This window comes from Podarcis melisellensis (genome assembly GCF_964234715.1).
Source record: "Podarcis melisellensis genome assembly, chromosome: 14".
Taxonomy (NCBI): domain Eukaryota; kingdom Metazoa; phylum Chordata; class Lepidosauria; order Squamata; family Lacertidae; genus Podarcis; species Podarcis melisellensis.
Window position 1 is genome coordinate 25380986 of NC_138546.1, and position 17147 is coordinate 25398132.

The 17147-nt window shown below is 48.6% G+C and overlaps 2 protein-coding genes across 3 annotated transcripts in view; both read left to right on the top strand.

Moving 5' to 3' along the window:
• LOC309356621 (arpin-like) overlaps positions 1 to 7066 on the top strand; it is a 12061-nt gene extending 4995 nt beyond the window's left edge. For both annotated transcript variants that reach the window (XM_081888173.1, XM_081888172.1), the window contains exons 2-6: positions 88 to 163; positions 3508 to 3640; positions 4101 to 4307; positions 4710 to 4873; positions 5069 to 7066. In XM_081888173.1, the coding sequence (XP_081744299.1) occupies positions 88 to 163; positions 3508 to 3640; positions 4101 to 4307; positions 4710 to 4873; positions 5069 to 5077 (589 nt within the window). In that variant the 3' untranslated portion in view covers positions 5078 to 7066. The remainder of the gene's footprint in view (positions 1 to 87; positions 164 to 3507; positions 3641 to 4100; positions 4308 to 4709; positions 4874 to 5068) is intronic.
• A 4279-nt stretch (positions 7067 to 11345) lies between these two features.
• Positions 11346 to 17147, top strand: part of ANPEP (alanyl aminopeptidase, membrane) — a 32414-nt gene continuing 26612 nt past the window's right edge. Inside the window, exon 1 of the mRNA XM_081888161.1 lies at positions 11346 to 11496. The gene's annotated coding sequence lies outside the window, so the exon portion shown is untranslated. The remainder of the gene's footprint in view (positions 11497 to 17147) is intronic.

Below are 17147 nucleotides of genomic sequence, written 5' to 3' on the forward strand. Positions count from 1 at the left end.
GGTATAACCCCAGGGGATTGTGGGGCGATTGACATAAACTCTTCACTTGGGGTTCTTCCCCTGTGTCTTAACTTTTCTCCCCTGCAGTGGTGACGGTGTGATTGTGGAGGGGCAGCTCTTGAACGTGTCCCGCCATCTCATCTTGGATGATGCTGACAAAAAGGTGAGGCTTCTAATGAGAGCAGAAGAGCGATCCTGCTGGATCGGATCAGTACTCAGCCTCCTGTTCCCCCACAGGTGCCTCTGAGAAGCCCCATAAGTGCAGGGCAGGAAAGCCATAGCCTGTTCTGAGGCTCTGGTGCTGGAGGTCTGACACAGCCATCAAGACAAAAAGCCATTGATAGCGTTATCCTCCATGAATTAGTTCTCACTTGTTCACGGCATTACATTGAGAGTTAGTTTGCATTGAGGCGGTTCGTGTGACCCCTCTCCTTGCCATCTGCACAACTCAGAATGCTGCCTTTGCTGTGGGAAATGAAGGGATGTGTCTGCACCACAAATACAATGATCCCACCTGGGAATCCTGGTGTGGGAGTAAAAGATACATAACCTCCTTTGCCATAACAAAAAAATATCAGTTCTCACAATTCCTGGCAGGTGCTGTGTGCCTTGAATTGGAGAGGGAAGGGGTCCTGCTAAGTAGCAGTTTTAGATTGGATGAGGGTAATAAACAGCAATTTGGGAGAGCTGGCTTTGGCTTTGCTTCTAGATGGCCAGGTGGCACCAGTGGCCAGGAGTGGTTTCTTTTACTAGCTGTGTCTTAAATGCCAGCTGTGCTCTTTTCTTAAGAAACCAGGGCTGGTCTTGTCACCTCCAAACTACACTACAGTGGTACCTCACTTTAAGAACAGCCCTGTTTACGAACTATTCGGTGTAAGAACTCTGCAAAACCAGAAGTAGTGTTCCGGTTAGCGAACTTTACCTCAGTCTACAAATAGAAGCCAAACGGTGGAAGGGCACTGGTGGTGGGAGGCCTCATTAGGGAAAGCGCACCTCGGTTTAAAAACAGCTTTGGTTTAAGAATGGACTTCTAGAACAGATTAAGTTCATAAACCAAGGCACCACTGTACTGTAATGTGCTGTATGTGGGGATGCCCTTGAAGACCCTCCAGAAGCTTCAGAATGCAGCTGCTATGGTTTTGATGGTGCCAGTCATTCTGATCAAATTAACTTCAGTCTCATTCCACCTACATTTATTGCCACTTGCTTCCATGTTTCCAAGCACAATTCAAAGTGTTGGTGCTGACCTTTAAGCCCTAAATGGCATCGACCCAGTATACCTGAAGGAGTGTCTCTACCCCTATCGTTCAACCCAGACACTGAGGTCCAGCTCCGAGGGCCTTCTGGCAGTTCCTCACTGCGAGAAGTAAGGCTACAGGGAACCAGGCAAAGGGCCTTCTCGGTCGTGGTGCCCATCCTGTGGAACACCCTCCCATCAGATGTCAAGGAAATAAACAACTAGCTGACGTTTAGAGGACATCTGAAGGCAGCCCTGTTTAGGGAAGTTTTTAATGTTTGATGTTTTATTGTTTTTTATATTCTATTGGGAGCTGCCCAGAGTGGCTGGGGAAACCCAGCCAGATGGGCAGGGTATAAATAATAAATCATCATCATCAAACCCTAAAGCGCCCAGGACTGGAATATCTCAAGAAATGCCTTCCTGTATTCAAGTCTGTTGAGAACTTTATTACTCTGCTGAGACTCTGCTTTGGGAGTCCCACAGTCTTCAGACATAAAGCCAGTATGTACCTTATGGTTGTGGCACCCAGATTTGGAACAACTTCCCTGCAGAAATCCCTTGGCCTGACTAGATTGCTTCTTATCACTTTTAGAAGGGCAGTAAAGGCAGCATTGCTTCAGTGGACTTTTTCCAAAAAAGATGGTTTTGTTGCTACTGCTTTCACCAGATTTGACTATTAGTGCATTATTATTTTTTTAGGCTGCCTTGAGTATTTCATAGTGCACATTTTGAGGATAATATTGAATAACCTGCAGATCCAAGGGGTTTTTTGTGTGTGTGTCTGAGATTAGGAACTGGAGTCTGTCCCCAAAACAGGAGAGGCCCTTGGGTCCTAAGCCTCCTGCCCTGCCCCACCCTGAGAGGATGAGCAGGTGATCCTCCTTGCTGGTGGACTGGATTATTTGCCAGATGTAGCCAGATTGCATTGCTGACGTTTCTCCTTGGATATTTGTTTGTTACCTTGACATCCTGCATTTCCATCAAAAGGTAACTAACAGTACTTCGTCCAAGGTAATCAACAGTAATAAAATCCGCAATAAAAAAGGATCAGTCTATAGACAACATGGCAATAAAACTGGATAAAAGCATATAGAAAAAGGCAGTTAATTGAAAGCATAGTTAACTTAGAAGTACATATTTAGACAAAGCAACAGAGCCAAACAAACCAGCCTAGTGACCCAAACACCTGTTTGAATGAAGATGATTTATCCTAGCTAAATAGAATCCGTCCTCAAGGGGACTATATGGCCTTCCCCCTGCCTCTGGATGCAGTCTCTGGGGAAACTCTTTTCTCGAGTTCCCAGCAGTGTGCATCAGATGTTGGCTGGACAGATAGAAAGGCCTCTCTTAAGACCGCAATACCAGATCAGGGCTGTGCAGTAGAGTAACCTTCAGGAAGTCTAACCCTGAGCCTTTTAGGGGTTTATAAGTCACAATTGGCACATTGAATTGTGCTGAAAATGGTCTGGGAGGCAATGGTAGCTGTTGTCACCTTAGAGTCCCAGGCCTCCTCTCAATCCCTGTCAAGGTCCTAACTGCAGCATTCTGGGCAAGAAACAATTCCTGAACAATCTTTGAGGGACAGCTCCACGTAAAGTCACCCATGTAGCAATTGCCCAAACAAGATGTCACACAGGCATGTCTCACCAGGGCCAGAGCTGACAACTCCAGGAGCAGCAGAGGTGGGCTTGATGCACCAGCCTCAGCTGAATAAAAAACACCTCTAGGGATCTAGAAAAGAATCTAGGGAGCTATGCAAGGAACCCCATGGTTTTTCAGTGGAAGTGCAGCCTCATGCAAAACCAACTCTGATCTGACTTTCAGTTTTCCAGGAGCAGCTCTGCCTTGTCTGGTTCAAGTTCCAGCTCACTCACCCTCATCCAGTATGACACTGATACCCCGCATATTGTTCTAGAGGGAGAAATATAGAGTAATTCATTCTTGCTAGCTGTGAGTGTGATATTTTTTTTTTTTTTGCGCAACCCGCTGTAATTTTTGCATTGGTTCTGTGACTGTTGGAAACTAGAAATGAGCAGTTTTTGTTTTTGTGTCTGTCGTCTTCATTATGATTGTTGACAATGGCTGGTGCTGGGGTTTGTCAACACTGGCTGGTGAACGCCAACATGCTCCAGTTTTTTTACATCCACAGTAATACAGAGTTGCAAATGTAGTGGTAATAGCACTGGTAGGTGGTAACAACAGTCAAAAGTGATGGTGTTTTCTGAAGACTCAGAGTGAGCAGATTCTCTGTCCTTCCCAAACCCCAGGAACGCTACTTCGTGCTATACATCAGGCCAAGGCTTGTTCATCGCCGCAAATTTGACCCCAAGGGGAAGGAGGTGGAGCCCAACTTCAGCGAAACTCGGAAGGTCAATACTGGCTTCCTCATGGCATCCTACAGTGAGTTTTGCCCAGAAGCCTCTCCTTGGTCTGCCTTAGCAGAGCAGAGGGTAGTATTCCTGCAGAGCAGACTTGGGAGGTTGCCCTGTTTTCCTGGGTAGTGAACTGGGGTGTCACAGCATGTGATCTGCCTTTCCTCTTATGAATTTCCCCTGCCATGTGGGGTGGGGAGATTGAGAGCATGTCCAGCATGGTTGTAGAACAGCCTTTGCTAATCTGGTGCCCTGCTGGAGCTGATATGAACTGTAGCCCCAAAATATTTGGAGGGTACCAAGTTGGTGAAGATTGCTCTAGGATCTGCTTGGGTGTAGGAGGCTTTTTTGAAGGGCGGCAGGTGTGGTCCCCAGGCTAAGACCAGGAGCTGGGAGTTGATGGCTCCTGTGTGTGTGTGCCTGGGCCTTTGGGTAAGGCCCTCCTTGTACACATCAGTCTTTTTTTCCTTCTGTGTTGTGATGGACAGAGGTGGAGGCCAAGGGCAAGACCGACAGGCTGACCCCAGAAGAGCTGGAGTGCCTGGTGACCAAGCCAGAGTTGGTGAAGGTGACACAGCCCTACACACCCAGCCAGGCTGTGGCCTTCTGGCTGCCTGAGAGTGAGATGGAGAAGATGGAGCTGGAGGTGGGGGTGGAGATCCGCCTGAGGACTCTGGGAGATGGACCCTTTGTCTGTAAGTGCTGCAGGCAGAGCTGCTGCCACAAAGCCTATTTTCCCTGGTCAACCCCTTTACCCATTTACCATCCCTGCTGGGCCAGCCTGGGGAATGAGCCTTCCTCATGCTAGGACCTGGATTTGCCAAAGCATTAACATTTTCTGGAAGGGGACACCCTGGTGTGACTAGACTCCTTCCTCCAGTCTATATTCCATTAGAAACTTCAGGGACGTAGGAGGCTGCCTGCAACTGAATCAGGCCATTGGTCCATCTAGCTCAGTACTGCCTATACTGGCTGGCAGCAGCTCTCCACAGGGGTCTTTTGTCCGGCCCTACCTGGAGGTGCCATGGGGAATTGAACCCCCATGCCAAGCAGCTGCCCTGCCACTTAGCTCTTGCCACTTTTTTTCTCCTTTCCAGTCTCCTTAGCCAAGCTGGATGTGGGGACAGTGACCAAGTGCAATTTTGCTGGTGACCAGCAGGCTGGGGCCTCCTGGACAGACAACATCTTGGCTTTCAAGGATCACGGGGAGCCGTCCGATGAACCCCGAGGGCATGGGGATGGCGCGGAAGATGCCGAATGGGTATGTGGATGACCACTCTAGATTGAGCAGCCAGGGCGGTGGGTTCTCTCTGGCATGAGCTGGATTTGCTCCAGTCCAGGAGCCAGACTGACCCTGTTCTGGTGGGGCTGACTTCAGGGTCCTGTGCCTGGAGCCCTGGGTGGGAACAAAGCCTGTCTAGGGGTCCCTTGGAATAACTGCTGCTGTTCTCTGCAGGATGACTAAGGCAAGAAGAACTGAGAGGAAGCGAATGACTCCCTGCAGCTCCAGGACTCATCTCTATTCTTCTGTTTCCAAAGCTTAAGGAGGGGGACACTTGGGGGTGGGGAGGGAGTGGTGTGTGCTCTCTCAGCAGGGCTGGGATTCCTGCAGCCTTCCTGAATCTCTTTACATGATTCTTCCTGGGTGCCTGAGGGTGGCAGATCAGAAGATTTTACTTTTAAACATTACCCCAGGCTCTTCTACGGCAGGCACTGCCCTGCCATGCCCGCCCAGCCCCTGGAGCAAAAGCCTCAGCCCTTCAGCAGCATACCAAAAATTACTGGTAGCAGTTTCAGGAAGACCAAAGAAAGTGATGGCCGCCAGCCACTGAGTGCCACGCAGTGGGAGAACCACCGTGAGCAGCAGAGGTAGCTTGACCAGCCACAAGTGTGGAGAACAGGTTGGTCAGTGTCTCTGGCCATAGTGCTGAAATAGGCTATTGGAACAGGGAGGTTCCATCTCTGAGTACCAAATGCTGTGGGCAAGCAGCAGGCGATGGCTGTGTCACCATAGCAGCTTGAATGGCTAGTGGTAGCAACTGCAGAAGGCAGCCTGCTTGTCCGGTTCTGCATTGTGTTCTCATTTGGTGCCACACGCCTTACCTTTCAGTGGACTGTTTCCTCCTCCTCAGAGCAGCAGCGGGATTCACCATCATGTGCTGGTGATTTGAGGGGCAGCCTAGGTTTTAGCTTCATGGGGCTTTTATTTGGTGCTTGGACAACACCTTCCTTCCTTCTGCTTCTCTCCTGTATTCCTGCCCATGCTCAGCCCACTCTTCTTCTTTTTTAAAAAAACTTTTTTATTTACTTTTACACTGTACATTTGAATTCAAAGGTTAATCATAACCATCAGCATTTAGGATTCCTTGAACCCTTAGACTTCCCTCCACTCCTCCATGGTTTCCATTATCAAACTTTTCCTGCTGCATCCTATATTTTCTCTATTTTTCTTAAAATAGTCCATTTTTTACCTTAGTTTTTTATACATTACACACATTACTCAAATTCTGCCAAAGTTTTTAGTTGTTTACAGTGTTGTAATTTCCCCCCATTCCTTATTAAAGTTTCTGTCTTCCTGATTTTCCTGGTCATTTTCGACATTTCGGCGTAGTCCCATCATCTTTATCAACCATTTGTCTCTGGTCGGGACTTCATCTTCTTTCCGTCTCTGAGCCAATAGTATCCGCACTGCTGTTGTTGCATGCATAAATAATCGCCCATTCTTCATTCTGATCCTTCTGGGCCAGCTGGATAGATTTGTCATATATTGCACCAAGAGATGGAACATAACCCTTATTGATGGAGGCTGATCCATTTCGTAAAGAACTTGTTTTTGTGTGTGAAATCAGTAAACACATTTAACAAAATACAACTTGATGGTTGTTCCATCAATACTGAAAACAGTCCATAGAGCATAATAACTTATCCATTTCACACTAGAGATTTACATGTGATTGTGGTGGTAGAGTTTGGTCATCTCTCTGTATGTACAAGATGAAAGGTGGGTGGAGGCCTTTCCTTAAGTACATAGGAACGCAGGAAACTGCCTTACATTGAGTCAAGCCCTTGGGTCCATCTAGCTCAGTTTTGGCGACACTGACTGGCAGCCATTCTCCAGGGTTTCAGGCAGGGGCATTCCCAGCCCTACCGGGAGATGCTGCCAGGGATTGAACCTGGGACCTTCTGCATGCAAAGTAGATGTTCTACCACTGAGCTATGGCCCCTCCCCTAATTCCTTCTGGATGTTTCCAAAAGGTGGCTACAGGATGCAATCTTCAGCTGCTCTCTTTGGGGGCAGCAGCAGCTTGGTGGAGGAAGTCCTACTAAACAGTTGCCATTTGGCCTCTGGGCCAGCGCTAAGCAGGCAGGAGCTGGGAAAGGCCTGGTAGGAGAACTTCAGCTCTGCTCAATGCTCTGTATACATTCTGTAATAAAATATTTCCATTTCCCCCCAGTCTGCCTGCCTCATTTTGTGGGGGGGGGGGGCGTGTGGGGAAAGTTTGTTTCCTTGGCCGTTTCTTGGGCACCTGCGACCAGCCTCCATCCTGATCTAAATATCTCTCTTCTGGGCCTAAAAAGACCACCAGGTGGTTGTGGGGGAGATTTTCTAGACTGTTGCATCAACGAGCCAAGCCCCTTGTTGGCTGTAGGCCCCTAATGGTGTATTCTTGTGGAAAGGTTGAATCATTATGGCAACATAGACTAGGCTGGGGGCTAAAATGTCAGCATTCATTAGCTGCCCCCCCATCCCTTAATTTTGCCCTTCCTGGCCACAATGCCTATTCCCCCTCTGTCAGGAGCAGGGTGTATGCTCCTGAATGCCTGCTGCTGGGAATGGGGAAAGTGCTGCTCTTGCACTCAGGACCAGCTTGTGGGCTTCTTCTCTTTGGGTTATCTGGTTGGCCGCTATGGGGAGAGGTTGCTGCACTAGATGTGACCCTTTTGCCCCAACCAAGCAGGTTCTTCTCAGGCTCCTTGACTGGGCAGGCTTTGAGAACAACCCTCTTTTTTTTCTTCCTTTGCTTCACTGGCCTGGTTTTGCCAGAAGGTGGCGCCTTTAGGATAAGCTTTCAAAGCAAAGGAAGCCTTTGGAAGTGCAGCAAATTCTGCCCTGGGCATCTCTCTGCAAAGGGTGGTTGGAGTGAGGAACTTATGCCAGGGCTTCTGCCTGCATGTCTTCAGGACACGGGCAGTCAGAAGGGAGAGGAGAGGATCTCCTGGTAGTTCTCTGGGGAGATTTGTGTTTGATTGGCAAAGGCTTTCTGACCCCTTCAACCATTGCAACGTCAAAAAAGGCTCCCCCCTCCCCCCAAATGGACTGCTCCACTTAAAAGCTTAGGAGAATAAACCACTGCCTGGTGGCTGGAAGCTGATCATATGAGTGTCAGGGCAAGTGTTACTGAGATGTGTGTTGGGGGAGGGCTTAATGCCTTAGGGGGGGTCTTTGGTTGTCATGCATTCATCTGACACCTGCAGCCAAGGGCACCTGTGGCAAGGCCTCTGACTGAACTCTAAACAAACAGGCAGGTTCTCCTGGGAGCTCAGATCCATCCCAAGCGATGCAGAGCTTTAGGGGTCAAAAATCAACACCTGGAATTGTGCCTGGAAACAGCTGAAGCCAATTTGGATTTGTTTTGAAGCCAGTGCAGTGTATTTCCAAGCAGCCAGTGGCAATAGGTAATCTGCCTGTGGTATTCTGTTCCAGCTGGCCTCTTCCAAGGGTCAGCCCTGTATGCGGCAATTAAGCCTGTGTATTGGTTTGGCAGCCCTCCCCTCATAATGCTACAATCTCAAAAGCAAAGCCTCTTGGCAGTTCAAAGACAAGCTATTTTATTGTCACTTGTTTATAAGTTGCTGCAAGAGACTTGTTTTTGCTGCAGCTGACAAGCAGAATGCTGTGTCGGTGCAAACTCAAGGCGGATTAAATAAGGGTTGGTTGCCACTGAGGACTAGTTCCCACATGCCTGCTCCTCGCTCTTTGGCTGTAGCCTCAAACACTGCCTGGCTTGGCTGACTCATTGCCTTCCCTGTGCCTTGGCCATAGTTCTCAGCAGGAAGAGGGTAGCCCAGATGAGGCCTCTTGAAAGTGATCCGTTGTGTCACTTGGGTGAGGCAATTTCCTTCAGCGCAGAACAGCTGTGCACAAACTTCCACAAGCATGAAATATGGGAAACTTTCTGGGAAAACCCGAAGCTGGAAGGGGACTCGTGTGTGGCCAGCTGGGGTGGAGTGTCCAGGGGGAAGGGGAAGAGTCATCCAGCCTTAGAAGAGTTAACTGTTGGCAGGTCTCTAGGGCAACCTTCTGCCCAGGCCTCTGGACTTCACTCCCCTGAGGCTGCAGAGAGACTGTTTTTGAAGCTAAGAAAAGTGTGGGGATGATGCTCTGTCCCTTGGTCTTTTAAGTCCTAAAGAGGTAAAGGAGGGTGATGCTTGGGAGCTCTTTGAAACAAGGGACAGGAACACCATGCCCACAGGCTGTCCAGCAGGACCACCTTCCCACTTTCTCACCAGGCTTTGTCCCACCCTGAAAGATTCCCCCAACTTTGCTTGCAAAGTCAAGGAGGTGGCACATCACCTACTACAGGGGAAAAAACAATTATATAGCATGTGACACAGCATTGACACCCCATCTCTTGATCTATGAGAAAAGTAAACACAAAACAAAGTGAGCGTCCTAAATCTTTTCAAGTGGTGGGAGGCTTTAGGTTTGCCAGCACCCACCTCGGATTAGGTTTCCTAGGAACAAAGGTCACCGGAGAAGGTAGTGCCTTGGTGAGATACAGGTTTATTTACACATATGTCTATGCTGAACATTAGTTGGCAGGGCTCACAGCATTCGCTGCCCCCAGCAGATTTTGCTCCCCTGCTAGGTTACCAGGATGATCTCAGTCCTCATTTTGGTTTCAGGAGAGAGAGAGAGTGTCAAGCCACTGTACCTTCCCAGTTCAAGCCAAGAGTGGCCTATGGCCAATTGCTCTCCTATGGGAAGAAGAAGAAGAAGAAGAAGAAGAAGAAGAAGAAGAAGAAGAAGAAGAAGAAGAAGAAGAAGAAGAAGAGTAGTAGTTTGGATTTGATATCCCGCTTTATCACTACCCAAAGGAGTCTCAAAGCGGCTAACATTCTCCTTTCCCTTCCTCCCCCACAACAAACACTCTGTGAGGTGAGTGGGGCTGAGAGACTTCAGAGAAGAGTGACTGGCCCAAGGTCACCCAGCAGCTGCATGTGGAGGAGCGGAGACGCGAACCCGGTTCCCCAGATTACGAGACTACTGCTCTTAACCACTACACCACATTGGCTCCCACACTGGTTAGGCTGAAGTGGCCTCCAGCCAGGTGAGGGGCAGAGGTGATAAGCGTGGTGGTGTGGGAACTGGTACAAATGACCAGGGCTGGAGATCTGGAAAGGGGATCTGCGGCCCAACTACCTTGCCTATGTTTTATGCTGGGATTTTTTTTTCCAGCTGGAGCTCAGCTCCAACACCTCTCAGGTGGGCGCCATTGCCATTCTAAGAGAACAAAGAAAAGTTCGTGATGAGCTCCAGCACCTCTTTTTCTAGAAAAGCAGCACTGGTTTTATGTAATTCTTAACGAAGTATATATTTCATGATCGATGCACAAACAATTCTGTATAATGGCTTGCAAACTTACTAAGCACTTCTGATTCTATATGAACATTCACTGCTGTGCTTTGGCAGTATGACTGCAGTCTCATTGTATTATGCCTAGCCTCGTTAGTATGTTTTCCTTAGTGAACACCGTGCAAATACAACAAAGTTGTTGTGTGATACACATTGTGGTGGGCTGCACATAAAAGTTAAACATTTAAAGTGCATGGCTGGTTCAGCAATGATTGTCTTGACTGCTTACTTTATTGGCATCATTAGGATCTTAATACTCTCAGCAAGTATGAATATTATTATATCTATTATTAACATAAAAATGAGAACACATTTATTGTATATCCCATGTAAAGATTTTTAGCCAATCTGCCTTTGCTGTGGGGGTTCAAACGTTTTTGGTTTTTTTGCTATGGCCTGAACCTGCTCTCTGCAGTCCTAGCGAGTGAGGGAGAGTCTGCCTCCTCCTTGTGGAAGCCCTGCTAGGTGGGTGTTTCTGGCAACAAAGCACCTGTACTTGGCCAGCTCTTCTGTCATGTAAAAAAGATGCTTAAGAGACTTGGCTAGTGCTGTCAGCTTTTTAACAAAGAGACTAGTCTGACCACTTCAGAACTTCCTTCTACAGAATCCCATCTGACAGATATCAAGCCACAGGCTTGGAGGGGACCCAAAAATAATATCCAGACCAACCCCCAGTCCTACAAGAGGGTCATATTCCTAAATAGTAACAAAACAATATTGTTTTCCGCTTGAAGACCAGCATTTCTTCTAGCATAAGCTTCCATGGACTGCAGAGGACAAGCTTGTGCCGTAAGAAATCTGTTGGTCTTTAAGGAGGCACAATACTTTGCTGTTTTTGCTGCTCCCACCCACCCTGTGACTGAGAAGAGAGAAGACTCCCTTATTCCAGGCTGTGACCACCATGCTTGCCTAATTCCTCTCTGCTGCACCTGGTAATGGTGGAACCCTTGCTGGGCATAGGGTGGGTGGGTGGATGGGTGGAGGCAGTGGTTATCTTGTTTTGGCACATCGTAGACCCATCAGCTTCCCTTTCCTAAAAACCACAGTGGCACTCCCAGAACCAGCTCAGCAAGTCCAATAGCGGGACGTTACACCCACAGGAGGTTGCCCAATTTGATACTCTTTGGAAGTATCAAAAGTATTTTCACTTTACAAGCCATGACTTCTTCCACCTAACGAACTTTAGGATCCTTTTCTTGGTCATCTGGCACAGACCTCTCCCTTCTGCTTCAGGAAGCTGCAGGTTGGTTCATTTTTCTCATTCTTTAAGTAAATCAGAGTGGATAAATGGAAAGAAAGGGTTGTCAGGACTGGAAAATATGAAGCTGTCGTGCTTCCTATTTTGGCCAGTTAGTATTTGGGGTTATTTATTCATTTGTTTGACTCATTAGTTGCATGTTACCCAAAGCCCTATGAGCAACTTAGAGCACATTTTAAAATGTGAGCACTGGAGCAGCTTGCAGGATGCAGAAGCTTCTGAGTTGCTTAGGTGTGATGTGTGGGAATTGATGGTCAGCAGAGGAACAGAGGAAGCTGTCTTATACCAAGCCAGACCAATGGCTCATCCAGCTGAGTATTGTCCTTTCCTTTCCCTACTATATGGAGATGTTAAAGGGGTTTGCATGCAAGCTCAGTAGCTATGGCCATTCTCAGCAGTTGCTTGGGCCACTCAGACTTGTGACGCCTTTGGCTGTTTGCTGAGGTCGGGGTGGCATAAGTGCCCTCCTTTTGCTGCCAACTATTGTTTCCCCGTTGTATTACTTTATTTTGTTCAGCCGTGATAACAGGGCATTGATGGATGACTGGAAAAAAAACTTTGAGCACTTCCTGATCTGAATCAGCCAGGGTGACAATTGAGCAATGTTCAAAGCAGAGGATAAGCCCTTTTACAGGCAGTCAAACCCCCTGGACACGTCCCAGAGTGGGGAAGAGCTGCTTTTTCTAAAACAGGATAGCCAACTGTTCTCTTGGCACCTTGCGGGGTGCAGGTTCATCAGTGCTGCAAGCAGGCATGAGCAGCCATCTCGGCATAGTTCAACTGCTGTTTCCCTGAGCCATCTGCCCTCATGGGTTCCCGATTTGCCAGTGACCCTGAGGAAGCCCATAAAACAATTCAGCAGCAATAATCAACTGCATCACGAACATATATACTCTCCTGATGAACATCTTATCTTGCAGGCTTGGCAAGTGTTGAGTGTGGGGCAAAGGCTGCTGACTGTGGAACTTGCTCCGACAGGAGGCAGAGATGGCCACCAACTTGGATGGCTTTAGAAGACCATTAGACCAATTCACGGAGGAGAGAGCTATCTGTGGCTACTAGCCATGATGGCCATGCTCTGCCTCCACCGTCGGAGGCAGCAATGCTTCTGAATCCCAGTTGCCGCAGGATGTGCTTGTGCACTTCTGCTCAGTTCCTGCTTGTTGGTTTCCCACAGGCATCTGTGAGAACAGGATGCAGGGCTAGATGCAGGGCTATTAGCCTGATTCAGCAGGCTCTTCTAAGACCATTAAGGAACCTATTATTATTTGTTTTGATGATGCATAAGAGCATAAGAAGAGATGGCTTCTGGGTCAAGTCAAAGGGGGCCAGTCTAATCCAGCATCCTGTTTTCTCAATGGCCAACCAGATGCCTCAAATAGAAGAAGCCCACAAGCAGGACCTGAGTGCAACAGGAGCAGCTCTCCTCACACACGATTCCCAGCAACTGGTATGCAGAGACTTCCTGCTTCTAGCCACCGTGATTAGTAGCCACTGCATTGCTTTGTCCTCCATGAATTCCTCTGATCTCATTTTAAAGCCTTCCTGGTTGGTGACCATCACTACATTTTCTGGCAGGAAATTCCATAGCATCCCTATGCTGTGTGAAGAAGTCCTTCCTTTTTGTCTGTCCTGAATCAGCTTCACGATCCCAGCTTTCAGAACTCCCTGCTCACTTTCCCCCACACCACTCATGACTTATGCCACTCATCTCCTCCTTTCTTACTCACATTTTCTTCAAAATGAAGCCCCAATGTAGAGCCTTTCCTCATGGATAGCTCAGCAGGTTAGAGCATGGTGCTGACAATGCCAAGGTTGCAGGTTTGATCCCCGTATGGGGCAGCTGTATTGTTGGACCACATGATCCTCAGGGTCCATTCCAGCTCTATGATTCTATAGGGGACTTGCTGTATCCCAGTAGGGAAGGGCTGCTAAGGACCAGCCTGCTGCACCCTTATGGGTTGTATTCAACTATGTTTTTCTCCAGGTAGGCCTGCTGAAATTAATGGACAACCTAGTATTGTTCATTGAAGTGGGTCTGCTCTGACTAAAACTCGGTTGAATATCCCACTATGTTTCCCACCTACTTGGATGCAGAGTCAGAGCCTCATTCTACAGGGAGCAAATCCCTGACAGCAAACAGCTGGAGTTATATGCAGCTGCAAGGGAATGCATGCATGTCCTGCTTTCAGGTTTCCCATTGAGACATCTGGTTGGCCACTGAAAGGACAGGATGTTGGACTAGATGGGCCACAGCTTGACCCAGCAAGGCTATTCTTAGGTTCTATGTTCTTAAGTGCCTCAGATCCTTCTATAAAAGGAGCTCTGGGGGAAGGGAAGGGGGAGAAACACTAGAGCGGTCAGCCGACAGACTGGCTTGGATCCCTACGGAGCTAGAGGCAGAGGGGGAAAATCCTGGAGGAGGCACCTGGGTGACCGCTGAGCTGTGGTCCTTGTGTGAAGAATGGAGGCATCCTGCGTCCCTGCAATGGCTAAGCACAGACAGGGAAGCAGACCTGGCAAAGTGGGGAGGTCCTGAAAAAGAGGTTCAAGAGGGTTTTTCCCTTCCTCCTGCTTGCCCCAGATGAATGTTGAGTCAGGGCTGCCAGGAAAGGAGCTGCTCTGCTTGAACAAGGAAATCAAAAGCAGCACTCACTCATAGCAAGAGAGCCCTAGAGTGCCCTGGGCTGAGGGTTTCGGGAAGAGGAGGGCCATTAGCATGGAGCCAAGTCCAACATCCACCATCATTTTAGCTGCTCTTTTTCTGACCTTTCCTAGCTCTACAATATCCTTTTTGAAGTGCAGTAACAAGAACTGTATCCCAAGTGTGTTTGTAGCATAAATTTGTATAACAGCATTATGACGCCAGCAGTTTTATTTTCAGCCCCTGTCTTAATGACCCCTACGTAGGAACAGCATTTTGCTGCTTCCCCACCCCCACAGCTGCCACACACTAAGTTGACATTTTGAGCTTTCACCACGACCCCAAGATCCTCTGGTCAGTCACCCCCCAAAGCATCTATGTGAAATTAGGATGTTTTGTCCCAATGTGCGTCACTTTTTAAAGTTGAACCAGGACAGAAATCTAAACAAGCAAGCAAATAAAGGTGCTGCATGGGGAATCTGGCCACTGGCTGGACTTGTCCTTAGTCAGCCTTCCCCAACCTGGTGCCCTCGAATGCCTTTAAATGTTGGGAATCATAGAATTGGATGGTGTCCCAAGGGTCATCTAGTTACAGCTAAAGAACCCCTGACACTTGGCCATCCAGCCTCTATTTAAAGGCTTCCAATGGAGGAGAGTCCACCATTTCTGAGGTAGTCTGTTCCATGGTCAAGCAGCTCTTACCGTCATAAAGTTCTTCCTAAGGTTTAGTCAGAATCTCCTTTCTTGTCATTTGAATCCATTGGTTTGAGTTCTACAACCTGCAGCAGCAGAAGACAAATCTGCTCAATCTTCCATGGGACAACCCTTCAGATATTTGAAGATGGCTATAATTCCTCATAGCACTTGGTTTCCAGACCCTTTATCATCTTGTTCACCCTTCTCTGCATAATGTTCCAGCTTGTCAATATCCTTCTTAAACTGTCCTGGACACAGGACTCCTGGTGGGGTCTGACCCATGGCAGAATAGAGCAGTACTGTTTCTATCATCTGAGGTATTAACTACTCCTCCCAGTTTGGTGTCATCTGCAAATTTGAGGAGCATCTCCTCAATTACTTCATCCAAGTCATTCATAAAGATGTTTAACAACTCTGGGCCCAGGACAGAATCCTGTAGCACCCCACTTGTCATTTTGTAGGATGAAAAGGAACTGCTGCTGAGCCCTCTTTGGGTTCAGTCAGTCAACCTGCTACAAGTCCACCTAACAATAACACATTGCCAGCTTCTCTGCAAGGACATCATTGGAGACTTTGTGAAAAGCCTTACTGAAAGCATCCCCCTGATCCACCTTTCCACATCATGCTACCCCTCCCTTTCTGTTTGGCCTATTCCTTTTGAATATGTTATACCCCTCACTTACTACATTTCAGTCATGAGACTCCCATCATCCCTGGCCACTGCCTGTCTAAAATAACCAGAAGGCCATCAGGCTAGGAAAGGCTGTGACACTACGCCACCTTGGAGGGAGCACTTCCAGAAAGGATGTGCAACTTCCAAGCCTAGCCTAGGTATCAGGCCCACTCCCAGCACCTGCCCCTCAAGCCCAGCCCTCCTTGCTGAGAGTACAGGAGGGCTTGGGAGGCTGCAAATTGGAACTGGCACACGGGGTGGGGGCACTCCATCTCTTTCGCTCTCTCCAGTGCTTATGGAGAGCTGCAGGAAGCAAATCTGTGCCAAGTCTGGCTGGTGTTTTCCCAGCCAACACGGCTGGGCTGATTACCTGTTTTCAGGTGGGACCTTTGTCCCTTTTTATGACACCTTCATTCACCCCTGCCCGAAGCTGCTTCTGCCTCCATCCTAAGGGTGTCTGGAGCGCCTGCAGGGGCGCCTATCCCTGGGTGGATTGATCCCATGGGGGGCTGCTCTGCCACAAAACTTGAGGCAGCAGCCACTCCTGCCTCTCATGCTCTTATGCCCCCCCGCCCACCCGCTGGGATCAAGGATGTTGTGTCCCTCAACCCGGTTCCTGCTGGTTCAGAATGGTTCTCCTGGTCTCGATCCTGGCCTCAGACCCAACCGTGCAGCAGCAACAGCGCCCCAGCTTTTGCACCCCTGCTCTGAAAGAGGGAGTCTAGCCCAGGATCTTGGCTGCTCATTTGTGTGACTTAGTCCGAGAGCAAGGAGTCAGAAGAAGAAGAAATCCTCTCCACGGGACAGATTTTCCCATGGGCTTGGCAGCAAGCCTGGCCCAGCCCTCCGAGCCGCCTCTCCGGAAGGCCGGACCTGCAGCAGGACCACCCGCCTCCCAGCCTGGGTTAACTCCTCGCCTGCTAAAGGCCGGGAGATTTTTTTCCTTTTCAGGCTGGGATCTCTCTCCCGTTGACCCCGAGCGAGCAGCTCCCCGGCTCTGCAAAAGCAGCGCTGGGCACAGCACCCGGCCTCTTGCCACATCCCCGCCTCCTCCTCCTTCTGCGTGGGACCCTCCCTCAGTCTCTGTTCCTCTTGAAAATGCTTTAGCCCTGGTGTGGCTTTGCTGCTAGGTAGTCCGCGCTCCTGGTGGAAATTTTATTTTTATTTATTTATTTCACAAAATTTACACACTGCTTGATTGTTAAAAAACCATCAACAATCACATTAAAGCAATTCTATTCTAAAACTTCACAGAGACAGAAAGGGTTAAACTAGGTGACATAGCCGGAGAGTTATGATTGAATCTCAAAGGGGGGGGGGGAGGGAAGCCCAGGAGCGGTCAAATGGATTGGGCTGTCGTTCCCCTCTCCCCACATCCTTTCTCTAACCCAACCCTCCATCTCTCTGCTGCAGAGAGAACTTTCCTTGGAGCATCTCACAAGAACTGAGCCATAAGGTGTCTTATGGATGCATGAGTAGTAACCCATGAGTTACTTATGGATGCATGAGTAGTAACCCATGAGTAACTCATGCATCTTCATCCTGAGCCCAGCATAGGGGTTAGGGCAGTGGCTCTCAAAGGGGGTGGTGTGACAGGAGAGAATGGCAAGCGTGGCAGGAAGAAACC